The sequence below is a fragment of the Panthera pardus genome, unplaced genomic scaffold, assembly GCF_024362965.1.
Source record: "Panthera pardus isolate Hobbes unplaced genomic scaffold, ASM2436296v1 HiC_scaffold_1, whole genome shotgun sequence".
NCBI classification, from domain to species: Eukaryota; Metazoa; Chordata; class Mammalia; order Carnivora; family Felidae; genus Panthera; species Panthera pardus.
In genome coordinates this window covers 19,357,358-19,378,170 of record NW_026526654.1, presented here as the reverse complement: position 1 = coordinate 19,378,170, position 20,813 = coordinate 19,357,358, and the positions used below count along the sequence as shown (strand labels likewise).

The window sequence follows — 20,813 nt, the reverse complement described above, 5'->3', positions numbered from 1 at the left end:
CATAGACAATTAATCTGTTTTCCTTCCTTTTACCCAGAACACATTTTAGCACAATTTGACAAATTATGGAAGCAGGTGTGTTCCCCAGTATCGTTATTGCCTCCAGTTTTCTTGTGACAAGACCATTTTGCCCAGCACAACAAGGTTCTCCTCTACCGAAGACTCGACTTTTGGGTCAGCATGACTCAGACTACTGAAAGTCATGGTTTATTTTGAAAGAGGGTGGCCTTACCATTTTTTGAGTGGGTTTTCTTGGCTGAGAATGTCTACCTCTATTTTGCATTTTCTCTAACTCTGCATATAGTCCTGTCCTTGTCCTCCAAATCTTCCCCGTTCCCTTCCTACTTCTTCAAAGTTAACTTGTACTACTTTCTTTTCCTTCTGATGCAGCTTAACAATAGCCCATTAGCTGAAATGTCACCTTTAGTTTTATTTCTCTCTCTACAATGAGCTTTATTAATAATTCCTTTTTAAAAATTATTTTCGAGCATACAACAGGACTACAGCAGGCACCTGGTCAACACCCCATAATCCCGTGTTTTTCTTTTTCCTTTTTACCATTTAGAATCACACTATCCTAAGTTGTCTCACAAGCTGTGTTGGAAACAATCTCGTTTTTCACACAGGTCAACAAAAAGTCAAATGCAATCAGAGCAATGTAAAATGGGGTATGCTCAACACAGATGCACTTTTAAATGAATTCTATAAAATCAAGTTATTTAATTTACACTTTGGAATGCCATTTTTGTTAGCAAAATATGACTATTCTCAGAAAACTGCCACTACAGAAGCAAAATCAAGAGATTGCTGTGTTAATTTAAGCACTTCAAAGGTAACAAAAAGACTATCCACAATGAACGCTTAATTACATTTTCTCTCTTTCAGTATTCACATCACAGGGCTTTCCTTTGAAACAATAATAAAGGGAAAAACACTGAGCAAAAAAAAAAAAAAATAGAGTCTTTCAACTGGGTAAGTCTTCAATAGTCCTTATCGCCTAATCATTGGCAAAAGTGGGGGGTGGGGGGGGGAGACGAATTTCACAAGCACTGGGCAAACCGCAATCAGTCAGGACAGAAATACAGAATAAATACCTGGTGGATGAGAGAGACATTTTAAAGAGACAATAGATAATGGTTATGAATATGCATTTGCTATACACTTAAGCTTGATTTTCATTGTGGGCTGACAAATTGGTGCCCCCAGGGGGCGATGGAATAGCCTGCTGTTTTTTATTCCAGAACAAACTGCAGCCAAACATTTTTTTTTCTTATTTTGCTGCCTGGCATATGCCTGTCCTTGAAAAGACTAAATCAGGGACTCCCTGGCTTGTGCAGCACGACTTGGCCAGTGTGGATAAAAAACAAATCAGAGCTTGTATATTTATGTGGACTTTTTTTTTTTTCATTTGGATTAAAATGCTTTGTAGTATTTTGCAAAAAGAAGCATACAATTTAAGAAAAATGCTCATTTTAATTAAGTTCAAGCCTAAAGACAGGCTTATGGAATGGAGATTTTAACTTGTGTTTGGATTTTAAGGGGATGTGATGCATATTTAACACAGGCCTAGGGCCTCCATCCACATATTTTATCTGTCAATCCACAGACTGTCTCCAGCTGTTTTACTGCCAATATTTTAACTATTTCAGATCAGGTAGGGCTGGAATGAACAGGAATCAGAAGTATTATGTGGGCCCTAATAGAAGGCAAGCCACAGCCTTTTCTCACTTGCATCAGTAGGTCTTAAATCACAGGTTTTATTTGTTTGTTGGTTGGCTGGTTGGTCTGTGTTTACTTGTCCTACTTCTGTACTAGGTATAGGCTCAAAAAGGGGAGGGATTGAGCTCTTTGCCAAGCTGGCCAGGATGTAGGTTAGTACTTAGACATAGCAGTTGAGATTCAGGAAAACTGGGCTAAAGCAGATTGGGCTAACATTGTAGAGCCTGTCATAGTGACTGTGGGTTGGAGGATGTCCAGAGAAGCAGAGCAACTGCTGATCACGTTTTAGGCAAAATCTCAAGTGAACTGGCAAAGTGACTTTGGTCCCAAGACTTTTTGGGTAGTATAGTATGAAAGGGACACTCAGATTTCATGTCTTGTGGAGTGCCTTCTTTCACTGAATTAATTAGCTCTCATTAAAAAAAAATCATTTATAGGGGCGCCTGGGAGGCTTGGTCGGTTAAGTGTCCGACTTTTGGTTTCGGCCAGATCATGATCTTGTGGTTCATGGGTTCAAACTCCACACTGGAGCTCCATGCTGACAGTGCAGAGCCTGCTTGGGATTCTCTCTCTCTTTCTCTGTCTCTGTCTCTGTCTATGTCTCTCTAGCTTGCTCTCTCTCAAGATAAATAAACTTAAAAAAATTAAAAACATTAAAAAAAATTTATAAATTTAAAAAATCTGAGTAGTTGTCCTTTTGGCTTTAGATTTCATAATCAGAGAACCCAACCAAATATCTCAAAGCTTAAAACACTTCATATAAATCTGGTCAAGAAAAACCAATTTGAGTTTTCTTGCAGCAGTGTATTTTATCTGGCTCACACTATATACAAGCAGTACGTTAAGATTCCTTAAAGACCAGAAATTTAAAACAATTAGAAGACAGAGGAGAATATTTTTCCTACATCAGGGTGGGAAAGAATTTCCTAAGCATGAGTCCAGAATAAATATTGACCATAAGTGAAAAACGGATGGTTTTGACCATGTCAAAATATAATGTCAAAAGCCATCAGAGACAAATTGAAATAACAAAATGCTGCCTAACAGAGGAAATTTGCAACTCCTACAGCAGTCACAGGACTACTATCCCACAGGATATGTAGTACTCCGACAAATGCATTCTAAAAAGACCAACTAGCTTTTAGAAAAACAGGTAAAGCTTACAATATGATTGGGTGAGTCACAAAGATGGCCAGTAAGCATATGAAGAAGTGCTCCCTTATCAACAACTACTGAAACGCAAAAATGCAAGCTAAAGGCCAAGTGATACTACCATCCAACTCATCAGACTGTCATAATCTTAAGCCTAACCACGTCAACTATACATGAGGAAGGAAGAACATGGGGTTCTCAACTGCGGCACTTGGGAGGGTGAGCTACTACTCAGCAAGTGTCAGGTCCCTACAGTGAATATTTTAGGTTTTGAGGGCCGAGAGGCAACACTGATGATGTTCTATGCGTACTTATATAGTAATTTTAAAATGCACAAACCACTCCTGTGCATTGCTCAAGGGCTGTATAAATAAAGCCTGTGGACCAGATTTGATATATGGGCTTGCAGACCCATGCTATAGAGCCATCTGGACAGGATCCAGGATCTGGAGTTCTACTTTCTGGCATATAACCTAGAGAAACACTCACACAAGTGGACACAATGTACACATGTATTAGTTGCAACATTGTGAGGGCAAAACATTGGAATACAACTTAAATATCCACCAGAAAGGACTGATAAACAAATATGACAGTCAGTCATATTCCATATATTCATGATTATATATACTAATGAACTTTATGTACATTAGGATAAAAAGATTTCAAAAACAGTATTTGGGGAATGTGTGTGGAGTTTGATCCCATTTACCCTGAAAATTGCTGCTACTAATGATCTTAAGGAGGGAAACAATGATCAAATATGACTTGGCCTCAGCGTGCTATGTGGCCATAGCAGTGAGAAAAGTGTACAGGGATATGCGTCCCAGGGACATCCATCAGGGCACTGGAGCATAGCTTCTCAACTGGAAAATTAATATAAATCTTAAAAACTAATGGTATAAACTGTTTGTAGGTTATAACCTTAAATTTAAAACATTACATATTTTTGATGGATACATATATATGTGGGAAACTACTTCATTTCATTGATTTTTAGACACACGTTTATTTTTACATTTCAACAGTCTAAATAAAACTGGCATGCAACTTATCTATGTGTGTTTGGTTTAATTGTTGTTTCTTGTTAATGTTAGCCAAAATAAGAGTCTTCCTATAGTTAATAGCATGTTAAATTCAGTAAAATATGATTTAAAACTGGACGATAGATTCATACCAAATACATCCCAGTCGTTATCTGGGAGACATGGTGCGGCAGAAGAAGGAAACATTAAAGCAGAGAAGGACTCGGTCTAGGAATGGGCATCAATGATGCTTTAAATTGATCAGTAATACTTTACTTCTGTAAATTAAAAGCACCTGAACATATTAAATGTTTAGCCTTTACAAATGTATAGCTTTAAATGCACACAACATCTTATTTAAACTCAGTGTTGGTGATAGCTGTGATCACCCTCTTATCCCATGGCTAATACATCCCCCAAAATACAGCTCCCATGTAGATGGCATCTTGGAAAGTAGGTATGTGGGGCATCGTTACCCTCATTTTCAGATACAACGCAACAGAGAGGTAAAAGAAGTCTGATTCTTCCCAAGTCACACATCCAGTGACCAGTGGAGCTAAAAGTTGAATCTAGACTTCGAAGGTTGTACTTTCTCACCTGATTTACCAAAATGCCCTCATTGCTTTACAGATTTGAGAAAGATAATGAATAAAAGAAGAAACTGTTTCAATTTATAGTTTTAACTTAGAACCACTTTTTGAAAATCACAATGGAAAAATTATAATAAATACTTTGGGCAGATACTTCAAGCAGCAGCGTTACATATGGGTTTTCCAGATGTGCTCTGTGGATTCCCAGGGGTGCAGGTGAACCTCGGAAGTCCTTGGAAGTGCCTCAGTGTTCCACTGTTGATGGTATGTTTTTGGTCCCATAAGGAAAATTCAGACTGCCCAAGAAGTCTACATACAAGATTTAGTATTTTATTTCATTATCTCAGTGATCTTAGTACTTAGTGATCTCTGTAGTTCAATTTTTGAAAAAAAATTGGTTTGGTATAAACAGTTTACTAGGCCGAATCATTTTTCTTCTTGCTTTCGTATTGTGTGAGACTTTCACTAAAGGATCAAATTTGTGTGAAACATCTGCCATGAGGATAGCAAACAAATGTATTGTTTTAATAGAAGAACAATTAGATTATTACTATACATAGATGATTTCAATCATATCTATCCTACCTTTAACTATGATCAATAGTCTCCAAGCTATTCCACAGTTATACAGGAACTTAAACAGAGTAGGTACTTAATAAACATTAGTTGAATTGACAAATGGGTGTGTGGATGGATGAATGAATGGATGGATGGATGAATGAGATAGACTTAAAGGTCCCAGAAGACAGGATGCAAAGCCCTCAGGGCCAATGTCATGAGGCGCAGGCGGATTTGGCTCTGGAAACCAGGCCTCCATTCCTTCTGCAGAAGGTTCTTTCCTTTTGTGCATATTTTAAAAGTCACCCCAAGTAAAAAATGCCAAAACTATTTCTATGTGGTTCTACAGTTTGAACCTAAAACGTTACACCATGTAACAATGTATCCCTATACACTTTTTGACCTATTTTCTCCCTTTCGAAAGAAAGGTTCTGCCTATAGCAAATGCAACCTTGAACACATCTAGTTTCTGAAGCACCTGTTTAGTTCACATTTAGAATTGGAAGGAATCTTAGTGCCCATTTGTAATTTGTCTTATTTTAGTGACTCTTGGAGAGAGGTTTGATTCCAGGAAGACATTTTCGGTGATAATGCTAAACTTCACAATCGTAGGAAATAACAACGTAGCTGCCTGACCACAGGCTATGAGACCAGGAAGACATGGGAACGTCCTGGGTCTAGCATTTACACTGTACATGATGTTGGGTGTGTTACTTAACTCCTCTGAGCCTCAGTTTCATCATCTGTAAAGTGGGAACACTGCCTACCTTGGTTGTTCCAAACATTAGGAATGAAATTATGAAACGTTCTGCTTTTTAGCAACAGCAGGGCTTTTTGTTTTTTGTTTTTTTAATTTCATGTGTTTCTGATAAAGGATAACATTTTGGGTCCTTACACTAGAACTTTTAACATAATAGAGCTTAAGTTTGCTTCTTAAATATACACACATTTATTATAAGGGGATGTACTTTGGCCATTAGAAAGACCTGAGAATTATATCCCTTACTATGTCAAGGCCATATTTCACAACTTTTTCCTTTCTGTTTCATGCACATGCATTGAAAAGAAAATTCTCCTTGTGTGATAGAAGTCAATTTTTCCCAGGTTTTGGTATTTTGTTTTCATGATGCTTTTTGCAATATTTGTGACTCTATGTTTTAATTTTTCCCATGTGTTTCTTTCAGCCACACACCCCAGAAACACAGAGCTGACTTCTAACTGCACCCTAGGGTCAAGGTCTTCAGTTTAATCTCAGCTTTGGAATGGAAGCAGTGAAACTGAAGAGCGTGTCCCCACCTGATAAATAACAATAATAGCAGCAGCAATAATAATGACATAGTTCTGGGAACACTTAGAGATGGTTAACCATGTACTTGAATATCGGATTTCCATTATGTTTTATCTCGTGTTCCCTCAGGCAGACACTGGCGTATAGGATGGAGCCCTCCTCTTACTCAAATTTGGAATCTAGTTCCTTAAGCAGTTGGAGTCATAGAAATTTAGACTGGAAGAGACCTCATGTGGCCGGACTACTCTACACTGGTTCTCTGACTCTCGTTTTGACATTGAAAAGAGGCCATAGAAACCGGTTGATGCTTACCCCACTACGGTACTAAGATATAATTGACAAGAAATGCTAAACTCACCAGAGTGGCAAAGAGGTGATAGAGAATGAAATAGATGGCTACCACAGGTGCCCACATGTGTCCCACAGCATTTAGGGTTTGGTCCATTACGTCTACCCATCCTTCCTGGGTGAGGATCTGGAACATGGACATAAACGCCTATGGAGGAAGAGAATAGAGGCATTAAACACCAGCTCAGGCTTGCATGCAGTTTAAAACTAGTTTGTGGTGTTTGAGGACTTCGATCTCAATATTATTGATTTTTATCTGATTGATTGGGAGAACAGCCTTAATTCCACAGAGGGGAAAGAGCTGAGAATTAAAGATCCTTAAAGCCTGATATCTAACTATTCAGTGTGGAAAACTAAAATAATCACCCTGAATTATTATTAATAATAATTACCCTGAATTAATATTAGCCTTGTTGGTGGTAAGTACTGTTGAGAAAATAAAATAAAATAAAAAGACATCTTTTTATTTGACTTTCTTTTTTTTCCTCTAAGCAAGCTAACGAGTTGCTTAACATTTCCTGCAAATAACTGTATTTTTTTTCTGTTGCTAAGTGCAACTTATTTTTATAGCGAATTGCATTTGATTGTCTACAGGCATATGAGAATAATAGCCTTGATTTTACTTTTATAGTACCCATCCATCAAATTATTTCAGTTATATTAAAAACACAAGACTCATTAAAAAAGAAACATTTCTAAATGGTATTACCATACCAAGAGACTTAATAAAGACAAACATATTTTCTTGATTTTATTTATTATTTTCAGGGTGCATACCCAAGACCATGAAAGAGGCCAAGACCTAAATAAATTAAAAAAATGAATAAATAAATAAAATAGAGCATTCCAACAAAATCTAGCCACGCTAAAAGACTCATACTTAGTCTGCAAAGACTTTGGCTAGTTCTATTCTTACAAGTTTTTCTTATTAAATATATGATTATATGTACATCTCTGACTCGTGTATCTTACATACATTAGTGAACAATAAATGCTTCTTTTTTTTTTAAAGTTTTTTTTTTAACGTTTATTTATTTTTGAGACAGGGAGAGACAGAGCATGAATGGGGGAGGGTCAGAGAGAGGGAGACACAGAATCTGAAACAGGCTCCAGGCTCTGAGTTGTCAGCACAGAGCCCGACGCGGGGCTCGAACTCACAGACCGCGAGATCATGACCTGAGCCGAAGTCGGCCGCTTAACCGACTGAGCCATCCAGGCGCCCCAATAAATGCTTCTTAATGAGGATTTATTATGATGATGATGTCTGGAGACAGTGACAATTGTAATCCAGTGACTCTTTAAAAATGTCTTTATAGGCTTTAGTACAATGAAGATGTAACTTGGATTCTCAGATTCCAAGAAATAAGGTCCAGGATAATACAAAGATGGACAGGCCCAAGATAAAAAGCCCTGTTACACCGATAGGATCTTAGAGACAAAAATGAACCCTACAGAAAATCTACTCTGCCCTTTTTTTTTTTTTAGAAGATAAGGAAAATGAGGCTTAAAGATGATTGGTGATTAGCTCAAAGTCACTCTATTAATGTGTGGCAGTAATAAGTACCACTGAGTCATTATGACTCCAAAGTAAGTTCTTTTCCAAGCATTGCAGTCCATGTTCAGTGAGGTCTTGAATCTACTAGTTTCCAGGCTGCACCCCACACAGTACACACTCTTAGCAGTTTCCTTTCCTAGGGACACTTAAATTTTAACTGTTTTAGAAGTACGACATTCAATGCCCAGCACATAGCAGACCCATTTGAACAAAGGAGCAATTAATTGGTAAGTGATTCTTTTACTAGGAGATAAGTTTTTCCACCTATCCTTTGTCTATGTGTGAAACACTTAATGTCTCCTTGAGTTAATTTTTTATAACCTCATTACCTACAACGTGTTTTGTTCATGTAAGCATGAAGTAGGCTGTTACTGACGCTTGAACTCAACATCGCCAAGGACAGACAATATAATACTTTCTTTGCCAGGGCATCTAAGAGAATATTAGTCCTAACTCATCCAAAAAATGCTTCAGATTTTGCAATGCGTCACTTAACTTCTTAAGAATGCCAAAACTTATTGAGGACATTACTTTTTCCCTCTGTGTGTGTTTCTGTCACATATTTATTACATCCAAAGACAAGGAACACAAATTTCAAAGACAATTCACATCAAAAATATCAGTCTGCTGTATTTTCTTCAATGAAGATGTCACCAATGTGAAAGTGTGTGTACATCCTCAAGACTCAACAGCACAAGGGGAAGAGTCAACACATCTACCAGTATAAACAGAATTTCACCCGACATGAATTCCTTTCCCCCAAAATGACAGGCCAGCTTGTGATTAAATCCAACATTTATTCTTGGTACCTAGAGACCAAAAAATGCAGGTGTACCTTTCAACTGCCTTGGGCACTAACCAAATTAATTTGTTTTCATCCACTGCATTAGCTTTCATGAATCCTCAGCTATTATACATTCAGTAGATGTTCGGGAACATGGAGCAATGGGATTGTAACCTGTTGCTGGCAGATAAGCAATGTGGGCAAGAACACAGGGGTTATCTTCCACTCTTTTCAGAGTCTCAGAAGAAAAAAAAATCTCCTTTCTGCACAGCTCAGCCACCTGAAAGTGCATGTTGTAAGATGCCGTGAATTATATTTGAGAGCAATGCTTTGTTACAACGCGATTCATGTGTTTCCAGCTGCTTCCTTGAATACACCAACAAAAAGTAGCGCCATGAAATATTTCAATTATGGGCTGAAAATTAATTTGTGCCTGGCATGAAGGCTGCTATGTCAGTTTTGTCGAAATTTTATCCAGAAATTAAATCCCAACGACTGTTGGAGATGTGACTCAAGTACACTTACTTATATTTATATTGTCCATGCAATGTGTGTCCCTTGAAGAGCCTGCTTAGCGTATTTATTTAAATGTGGGTTATTAGTGGTTACTGAAGGCTTGATGTGTTGGGGACTGAGATGAGGAAGACAGTTTCTTCTATTGAGAAATTTATAATCAAGAGTAGAGAAAAAGATGAAAATGACCAACTGTAAGAAAAGGCAAAAGGGAAAACATGGTATATAAGAGAATTGTGGTAAAGCTATCATGAGCCAGTTAGAAGTATCAATGTACTCCTCTTGGGTGAGGCAAGAACTGTTTGGGGAAAATGATGGCAAGTGATTGTCATGATGAAAATGAGAAGGACTTAAATGGGGAAGAAGGGGGCCATGAACAAAGGGCTGGAGGAAGTTGTTTTCTCTGAGCTCCTTGTCTCTACTTAACGTCATTTTCTTATCCTGTTGACCTCTTGTCCCTCTTTAATAGCTTCTACCAGCTCTTTATAAATTAAGAAAATGGATCTTTTATCTGTTATATATGTTTAAAGTATTTTCCTCAATCCATTTGTGGTATTTTTGTGAACATAAATTTTACATTTCTATGTGGTCTAATTTGCTATTCTTTTATCTAAGGTAAAAAACTTCTCTCACTGGATGATTGGACGTAAATGTACCCATACTTTTATGAAGTAGTTTTAGTTTATTATGTTTAACATGCTTAACCAGAAGTCACATTTAAATCAGTTTGTATCTGGAATTTATTTTGGTATAAGAAGTGAGATAAGAATTAATCTTATTTTTTCTTTTAATAGATGATCAGCTGACTCAGCATATATAATTGAAAAAATCTATCTTTTCTTCACTAATCTGAAATAACTCTTATCATAAACTGAATACTCAGACAATTTCAGCTCTATTTCTAAATTTTTATTCTTTTCCATCAATCTATCTCACTCCAAATTGAGTGACTGTACATTCACTTTAATAATGATTAAAACAAATTAATAATTTGATTAATGAATTTAAAACATCGTAATGAATTTAAAAAGCTAGGGTTCCTAGCTGTTCCCCATAAACTTCTGTTTTCAGAATTCTTTTATTTACTTTTACGTATTAACTCCTCAAAACAGCCTCTTGTTTTATTTGTTGAGGTTACATTAATCTAAGAAAAACTAATATTCTCCAATCTCATAGAAATGTTTACCTTTCAATTTATTTTTTATTCATGATTCTGAGAAAATATTTCTACTTACATAGTTTCCACACACTTCTTGTTAAGCTAATTAATATTACCTTTCAAAAGCTTAATCAAGGTGATGTCATATCATTAAAATACTGTATAGTAAAGAAACCTGATGATGAGTTTCTTAATGGATGATAAACTGCAGACTACAGCTGTATGCCTAAGCACACTTTTTAGTCCTAACTGGTCTTTCATGCTTGCCAGTACATTTATAATCAACAGATTGATAAACTATAAGTTGACTATAAGAATATTGTTCACTGTTGAGTCGGGTAATGCTCTCAGATCTTACTTCCTCCTCCAGGGCTCCAGTATTATGAGGTATACGGTACCAGAAGATCAATGCTCCAGGTAAATGCTCCCTTTCTCACTTTCCACTAATTGCTCAGAATCTGACTTAGTTTCATGCATTTTATTTGAATCTTTGCTTTCTTCCACAATTTTCAGTTAAGTTTAGTTTTGCTTGGTTGAGATTTTCTGATTGGTTTTGACAGATTTTGTTGGAAAAAGAAATACATACCTCCCCCCCTTCTATTTCCTATACTTTCCAAATTCTCATGAATTTTATCTATTGTTTGGAATAAATTCCACTCTTATGCTGCTGTAGATGTTCTTCCCAAAACCTTCTGTTACTCCAAAACCATTGGATTCTTGCTCTCGGATATTTTTCTTAGAGTTTTCTTATCACCTGTTTTAATGTGGACTAATTGCTTTCTAGATTTGCTCCATGGTGGTCAGAATCTTTGCTTTGAATTTTCTTCTTATTCTTTTTTAAATATAATTTATTGTCAAAATGGCTAACATACACTGTGTAAAGTGTGTTCTTGGTTTTTGGGGGTCAGTTTCCATGGTTCATTGCTTACATACAACACCCAGTGCTCATTCCAACAAATGCCCTCCTCAATGCCCATCACCCATTTTCCCCTCTCCCCCACCCCCCATCCACCCTGTTTGTTCTCTATATTTAAGAGTCTCTTACGGTTTGCCTTCCTCCCTCTCTGTTTGAAATTATTTCTCTTCCCTTCCTCCATGGTCTTCTGTTAAGTTTCTCAAGATCCACATATGAGTGAAAACATATGATATCTGTCCTTCTGAAATACAATTAACTTTCTTGTCTAGATCTTTTGTTCTATTACAGTGTCAGAAAGTGACCCCAAATCTCATGCCTGGTTGTGAGCCCTGTTTCAATGTCAGCTGGGTTTTCTTCTCTCTGCTTTGCTGTCTCAGTATGAGAAGAGGGGTTTGCAGGGACAGAAGTATTAGCTAGGCTATGGGAAGTCATGCTCGAAAGATCAGGCTTCAGGTATTTCTTCAGTTCAGTTATTCAGAAATCCTTATTGCTGCCAGAGCCCATCAGTCTCTGGTGTTCGCATCTTCAGATCATGGGCTCTTCCAGACCTCACTCTCCCAGCACTGGCTCCAGGGGAGGACAGACAGGCTGATTCTGCCATTTTGGGTTCTCTGTGAGGAGAAAGAATACAAGAGGGGCTCTTGCTCCCAGGGCTGCTTGTCCCCTTGTGGCTTCTGTTCTTTTCTCCTCATACTCTCACTATGCTAAATTTTTGTTTATCATGGGAGACAATTCATTTCTGGAAATCATGATTATTTTGCTTTCACTCTCAAGCTTTCTTTCTGTCTTGGAAAAATAAAATGGTGAGATCTAGCAGTTTCTTTTGCCTCTCGTAAAAGGGCTGGAACAAGTCACTTCTACACTGGGGGGTTTCTCGTCTTTTTTCAGGCTTGTGCATGCTTCCATGCTCAAGTCTCCTCAAACAGAAGGAGAGGAGGATGTGTTTTAAGATTTGCTTTTCCAATTTATTTTCTTCTCAATGTCTGGAAAACAGGCTTAAAGCATGAGCCTCACGAGTGAATCCTCCCTCTTTGACTCTCTCTCTCTTTCTCCCAGCTTTCCTCCCTCCTTCTTAGTAGCTGCTATTCAAAGATAATGGTATGAAACTGTGGCTTTGCCTTTGTGTGGTTGTTGCTGTATAATTTTTTCAGGCTGATAATTAACTGTTTCATTTGTTTCCTTAGGTTTTAAGGACAGAAGGTCTGTGGTTTTGCGATTTTACTCCTCAAGTCCAAACCTACAGATGTAAATAGGGGTAAACAACTTTGTTTACAAGTCCTCTAACTTTTTTTTTTTAAATGACACAATCACATGTTAAACACCACTATACAGGTCAGGCCCTGTTCATACTGAAGGTGCCTGGAGGTACTAACTGGATCGGGGATGAGCAGTTAACTAAAGAATGGCCTTTGAGGTGATCAGGAACAAACAACTCTGCTCCATCAGGGAAGAACTAAACCAATCAAAAACATCTCTAATGAACCTCTAGTGGAAGGTACAGAGAAAAATCACAATACTGGCAGTAGCATCTGGAGGTGAACAACTGAAGACAAGCTGTGCAGGTCAGTAGGAACAAGAGGGATCATTAAAAAGTCAGAGTTATGAGTATGTTGATAAAACAAGGAAGCAAACGTCTCCGAATGAACAGGAATTAAGAGGGAAAGAAAACACACTGAGTAGACATGGCAATGATATTCACCAAATGGAGAAGGAAGGTCTTGAAAATCACCAGCTCAGTGACCACCTTTTTCTAATTGGAGTGCATCACATCCCTCAGGTGTGTGGGAATAAAACAAAGGGTGGGACCAGAGCAAGGGGAGAAAGCCACAAGGCAGGATTGTGATGAGGAGAGCTGTTCCAGGGGTGATGCAGGAGAAAACACGTCTAAGCATAGAGAACAGGGTCCTGGAGTCACTGAATGTCCTGAGCACTGCAGGAGAGAGACACAAAGTTCACCACCAGCCCTTCTCAGTCTCCTTTGTTGACATCTTCTCACGTAATCTCTAAACGCTGCAGAGCCTCAGGGCTCAGTCCTCAGATTTCTTTTGTGCCTCTCAACACTTACTAACTAGTTCAACTCACTCATCCCAATGCTTTAAATACCATCTATATACTGATGGCTTCAGCCTCACATCCGGAATCGACTCTGCTTCTCCACTTGAATGTCTATCAGACAGGAATCTCGAGCATTAGATGTTCCACATCAAACCCTTCATGCTCTATTCCCCAAACCTGTTCCCTCTGTCTCCTTCCCATCTCAGGAAATATCAGCTCATTCTCCAAGTTACTCAGGCCAATGACCTCACAGACACTTTTGGTTTCTGCATCCAACCTGTGAGGAAGTCTCGCTAAATCTCACCGTGGTTCTTGGTCTCAGTTCCACATTTATTCTCAATATTCCCTGATATTACTACTAACACAGCTAATAGTTTCCCTGTAAGTAGCCCTACATTTTGGAGCTATACTTTCCTGTCATAAACTGAGACTGGGGAACTTGAATAAAAATAAGACCAAAGAGGGAGGAATAAGAAAGTATTTTTATAACTTCTCTTTTGTTCCAACTAATGCCCTTGAATGTCAATCACAGATGGGGTGAACAATGTCTCCTAGACCAGGCTGCCACCAGGGCCACCAAGGGCTCATGCCACACTGTTGGTGGCAGAGATAGGTTTATCAATGACAAGACATCCTTTTCTCTCTCAAGGTCCCAGGGATCCCTTGATCTTTCTGACAGACCTACCTAGAGTTAGGTGAGACAGCAAAGCAAGGATATCACCCTATGCTGAAATAAACAGGCTACAAGTCTTTGTCCGGGCCTTGCAAAGCAGTTCATAACCCTTTCAAAAGCATATCGTGGATGCCCTTTGATAACTTGATGCCCCAGTGCATGTTTTGGGTTTTGAGTAGGTGTGAATATAAATTTAGGTCAAACAATAATTAAATATTTTTAAAAAGTAGGATGGGTAAACACCTCAGGTTTTAGTCAACATATATAGAGCAGAATATACAGTATGATCCCATTTGTAATATACAAACTAGATGTGTTCTTGTGGGCCTCAAAATGCTTGAAAGCCTATAAAATAAACTTGGTACTCTGAGGACTGGAATGTAGAGGACAGAATGCGGAGGAAGTGGGGGGGGGGGGTAGATACTCAATTTGAACTTCTTAAAGTAATAGCTTTACTGAGATATATTTTGTGTACCATAAAATTCATCTTTTAAAGTCTACAATTAAGTGTTTTTAGTTTATTCACAGAGTAGTATGACATTACCTCTAATTTAAGAACAGTTCATTACCTCCCCCTCCCCTCAAAAACTATGTGCCCATGAGCAATCACTCCCCATTTCTCCCTCCTGCAGCCTTCAGAAACCACTATACTTTCTGTCTCTCTGGATTTGCCCGTTCTCAACATCTCCATCATACAATCCGTGGTCAGGGTTCATGCATGTTGTAGTATGCATCAGCACTGTATTCCCTTTATTGCCAATTGATATTTCATTATAAGGACATACCACATTTTACCTATTCATTAGTTGATGTATATTTGGGTTGTTTCCACCTTTTTGGCCATTATGAATAATGCTGCTGTGAACATCCTCATACAGGTTTTTGTGTGGACAGAAAAATTGCTTTTCACTTAACATGCCTTTTATCTTTTGTATTCAAATACATGTAAAACAGATATTCATCTTATTTTAAAAAATAGACACTTTAAAAAATTTTAAATGTGGTGAAGAATACAACCCATATTGACATACAGCTTTCATTTTACAATATAATTTGCATCTACTTTCTCTAGCTCTAGCTGGTTTCGGGAACTCTTTCTCTACAATAGATGTGCTTTCAAAATGAAATCCACTTGACAACTTATATAGTGGCTCAGCCTTTTTATTGAGAGTGTCCCTGCTGTGTCTTACTACCAGTCAGCCCTAAAATAGAAGACTTGGCTTGATGTATTCACTGAGTACAAAAGTGACACCTCCTTTGGTTTTAATTGCCTTAATTATCACCTACTCAATCTCCTTGTTTCTTTTTTCCCCCGCTCAAATAGCAGTAATAGGTAGAGGAGTTTTATCCTCTAAAAAATCTACTAGCATCATGATCCTTTAATATTTTGTGGTATAGTTCTTTTATTTAAAACTTAACTATTCAAAACTTTAATATTTAAAATGACTTCAATCAATAGCAAATGTTAGACTTATCTCATGTTGACTGGCAAAATCATGACTGTCAAGATCAAGGTCTTATGGAGAGTTCGGGGGGGGGGGCGTGGAAAAAACCAATAAGATAACATTAAATGTACTTAAAAACCTAGAGTAAATTAAAGCTCTAAGAGCCACCACTTACTGTGGCTATACTAAGCTGCCCATAACTTCAAACTCTGTGGGTTCGAAATCTGGAGTAAAAACATAGCGCTGTAACATTAAAGCCACTGGCGGCAGCCATTTCTTTACTTCCAATTCCTCTTTAATGGTTTAGATGGAATTCGATGGTCCATCAATTCAGTTACACTTTTTCCAGTTCTCCAAACTCCGATTGTCTTTTTTGGCAAACTCTCAGGAAAAATGCCTACTCCTAGGTGAATCTGACCTTTCATGGCTGCGCTTACCCCTCCATGTGCTCTGAAGACGGGGCTTATAGCAGAGGAAGACAGGCTCCCTTGTCCCAGGCCTCCAAAGGGGCCTCAACACTGTCTGGCAAGCCCCTTCCATGTTTTTGGTGAGTCCATTACCAGCCACAAGCTTTCCCAAACTTTTTGTCATCTGTCACCTGACTAACGACATCCACTTCATCTCTGCCCTCACCCTCAAGAGATGACCTTCCTAGATGGGGGAGCTAAGAGTGTTTTTTAAATTGGAGTTGCATGAACTGAGTATAAAGACCTTGACCTTCTGTGAGCGGCAGAGCAGTGAGGCAAAGAACACCTAGCCGTCCTGATACCCATCTTCCCCAAATGCATGATAGCAGCACTCTGAAGACTGTTTTGAGAATCAAACTAAATTATGTGTGAGTACTTTATAAACATGAAAGCACCATACAAGAAATATTAATAAAAATGAAAAAATCTCTTTCAAGGAAAAACTTTAATTACCCTCATTTAAATTTCAGAGTTTCTATACAGTTTCTATGACTTAAAACTCTTTATGCCATACGTAGTATGATTCTATTTTTATAAAGCTTAATATTATATTGGATAAACTATTCATATTTTCAGAAGATATTTCCTTTTTGGGGTGCCTGGGTGGCTCAATTGGTTAAGCGACTGACTTCAGCTCAGGTCATGATCTCACAGTTTGTGAGTTCGAGCCCCGCATCGGGCTCTGTGCTGACAGCTCAGAGCCTGGAGCCTACTTCAGATTCTGTGTCTCCCCCTCTCTCTACCCCTCCCCTGCTCATGCTCTGTGTCTCTCTGTCTCTCAATAATAAATAAATGTGAAAGAAAAAAAATTTTTAATAAAGAAAAAGAAGATATTTCCTTTTAGATATATGATTTTGAAAGTGTGGTTATTTTTGATGGCATCATTTTGTTTCATCTTTGAACTAAATGATTCCCTAGAGAACCTCTATAGCTCTAAGTGTCTCTATTTTATGATCTATTAATTGGTACTAGCAGTCAATTGGAGAACTTTGTTTTCATACAGTAAAATTTCCAGCCCATTTTCCCAGACTATCTCTTACCTATAAATTACAGGAAAAGGCTGCAGTAAATGTTTTGTTCCTAATAGATCCGATAAATTACCTTCTGGTGCTGTCAATTCATCTGAGTATTTGTTGAATAAACAGTAAAAATCCTGGTGTTATCAAATGGACTGATAATAGAGAGCTAAGTAAAATAGGTGCTGTGCTCAATGTTATCACATACACTGGGATCTGAAAACAAATGAAACACTGGAACAGTGGCTGGATTTTGTTGTAGGGCCCTGGTCTGGAGAGTTTAGTCACTAGCGACCTTTAAATGGTAAAGGTTTTGAAGGCGTGTCTCTCTCTCAATATATGAACTTTTTGGAATTTGAGATCTGTTGAAATCAATTCCCTTTGTTGTTAATACGAAATGAAACATTTAAAACGTTAATCTCTCTGTAAAATGATAATGCCTTATACCTTGTCATTTAGAAAGAAATAAAGTTGAAACCAGGGGTTTCAATTCTGTGACTGCCTTTTATACTGTCCCAAAAGACCAAGCAGTTCTTTGTTTTTTTTTTCCAAAATGAACCCACATTATTTATTTCATTTCTATAATTCCTAAAATGTGCTTGTTGCCAAGCATTCCATTTAAATGAATAAAAAGAGACAGAGGGAAAAGCCTGTTTACTGGTCAAATTTTAGACCACTATGGAAGAGTCTTACTGAATCGAGACTAAAGTAATTGGCCTTAAATGTCAAAATGAGCTTGAATGTAATTAGAAGCAGAGCAGACATCAGAACCTGATGCCTACGCCAGCAGCAAATTACTTTCAGTAGAGCCTACACTTAAATATAATTTCAGGAGTAAAAGGAAAGATGGCAGAAACTCATTTGCAAAAGCCAGCGAATCTTTTTCTAGTCCTGAAAGTGTCTGGAGGTGTATCCAAACATCTCTTTTCTTTCAAATGGCCATGCTTGGGTTCACTTTTACATATAAGACCATAAGTGACAATACAGACAAAAATCATGGATTTGTACAGTCTCCTAGGATTTCTTTCAGGGTAATTGTCCTTAAAATGACATAAGGAGAGACACTGAGTCATGACTAGCATTTTACATGGTGCTTTACAACCCCTGAAGCATTTAATTGTCCATTATGCAGAGGAACTTGAGCAATAACCCCGCGAATTACTATTGTACATATTATACCCCGTACGGAAGTGCAGGGGCCTTACATGATTAATCAAGGCCTGCAGGAAAGCAAATGGTGGGGCCAGGTATCTAGGCTGGTCTTAAAATTCCTGCTGTCCTTTTGAATATTGCAGGTAGTATAAATCTGAAGAACTAGTAATTGCTGACTTCTTTTCACAATCTAAATTACTAAAACAAACAGTATAATATTCAACTTTTATAAATTTTGAAAATTTTGTAGTATTTAAAGTTTTTACCTTCTTTGTCTTACATAGTATCGGTACATATCTAGAACCGCAAGTTAAGCTCAACTGATTAATGGAAAATAGGTATCTGTAGTATTTTCTCCTCTTTGCTAAAATAAACTCCACTCATTAACATTTTTCCACATGGAAAGGACATAATGTTTTCATTTTCATGAGAATCTAAAATTACAGAATTTTAATTTGTTTTAATAATAAAAATATGTTAATCATTTATGACTTAAATGTTAAAGTGCCCATGTTAGAAACATTTATCTTAAGGGAAAAAAAAATCAACATGAACTGACTGAACTTAAATTTTTCCCCTAACAGTCTTTCTTGAGGAGCATGATATTTTTAGTTGAAAGGTATACTTCCCACCGATTATGTTAAAATAATTTTGAAATGCAGCCATCTCGCTGACAGAACAAACAGCTGTGAAAATGAGACCTGGAGGTTTATGCAAATAGGAAACTTCTGAATTAATTTTCTTCATAGAACAGACTGTCAAGTTTCTGGGAGTATTTATGCCCTATTTCTTAATTAGTGATTTTGCTAATGTCAGTCATATTAAATTTTCATGATGTAAATGATGCATTTCATTGGCAAATATGCGCTATAAAATTGCAGATGAAAGTTGACGTTCTACTTTTGGTGCAATAAAGATCTTGTAACATATACAGAAGAAACAGTGCTCCTGAAAACACAGCTGTGTGTCCTGTTGTTAAACAAGCAGAGGATTTATTAAGAAAACTTCTGTAACTAAAGTACCATGGAGTCTACCTAGGAAATTTCAGTGTTTCCTGACTATCGGTTTGTAAAACAATGCTTAAGAACAAGGTTTTTCAGGGCAGCTAGGTGGCTCAGTTGGTTAAGCATCTGATGTCAGCTCAGGTCATGATCTCGCAGTTCATGAGTTCTAGCCCCATGTGAGCTTTGTGCTGACAGCTCAGTCTGGAGTCTGCTTTAGATTCTGTCTCTCTCTCTCTCTCTCTCTCTCTCTCTGCCCCTCCCCTGCTCACACTCTGTCCGTCTGTCTCTCTCTCTCTCTCTCTCAAGAATAAATAAACATTAAAAAAATTTATATATATAAAAGAACCAGATTTTTCTATTTGGCTTCAAACAGAAAGCAACTCTGGTCAGAAAAAGCTTAGAGGTTTGCATTAAAAAACCAACTAAACAAACAATAACCCTACATGTTAGAAATGGAGTGTGCCACTGTTTGGTCTCTTTGAATGGGATTTGATGCTCATCTTTCTTCACTAAGTCCACAAAAAATGAGCTAGCTTTACCGCAAATTATATTGTCTACTCTTCTATCACACACATAAATTTCTAATCTGATAGTGCTTATTTAGTTCTCTAATACCTTGAAAATAGATTTGATAGTTGTTTACAAATAAATATTTAATTGAAATGATTTGACGTTAATAAAGCTGATTTTACAAGTCATGAATTAAAATTAGTCTTATTATATGACTAAAATTAGTCTTGTAGAATTTTTTATTTCTCAGGTAAGAGTAGATATATAAATAGGGAAGCATTATATTCTACCATTCTTTTCTGGGTGTATATATGTATTTGAAATAAAACTGAACTCAGTTACAAATATAGTTTCTATTATGCTTTTTTAATATTTTATCATCACAATTAGTGTCGCCCATGGCTTACCTCATAAGTTAGGCTGTAAAAATACAGTTTTGATAACTGTATGATATGCCACCACATTTAAAATTTATTTAGACTTTCCAGATGGTTAGACATTAAAGTTGTCTCAAAATTTTCACATTAAATAATGCCACAAAGAGCATTTTTTGAAGATCAGTCTTTGTATGCATCTCTGGTTATTTTCTTGGAGTAGATTTCTAGAAATGCAACCATTAGATCAAAGAGTAAAAATGCTTTTTAGTGTCTTCATATATAATGAAAAACGGATTTCCAGAAAAGTTATACAAATGTTCACTGCCACACGCAATGTGTGAGAGGGCTTTCTGCCAGCAGTGCACATGACCATTAGCCAAAAAATAAAAATAACAAATAAATCTTGTCCATTCAACACTTTTTTCCTGACATGCATTATAAATTAAGGTTGTATCTTCATGTTTTCCTTTGATCTGAAAAATTATTTATAGTGGTTATTTTCGACTT

General features: G+C 37.3%; 1 protein-coding gene across 7 annotated transcripts in view; it reads right to left on the bottom strand.

The window, feature by feature from the left end:
• The window catches only part of NALCN (sodium leak channel, non-selective), a 317,181-nt gene that overhangs the window by 122,895 nt on the left and 173,473 nt on the right, over positions 1-20,813 (bottom strand). For all 7 annotated transcript variants that reach the window (XM_053890708.1, XM_053890599.1, XM_053890639.1 and 4 more), the window contains one exon: positions 6,691-6,828. In XM_053890708.1, coding sequence (XP_053746683.1) covers positions 6,691-6,828 — 138 coding nt within the window. The remainder of the gene's footprint in view (positions 1-6,690; positions 6,829-20,813) is intronic.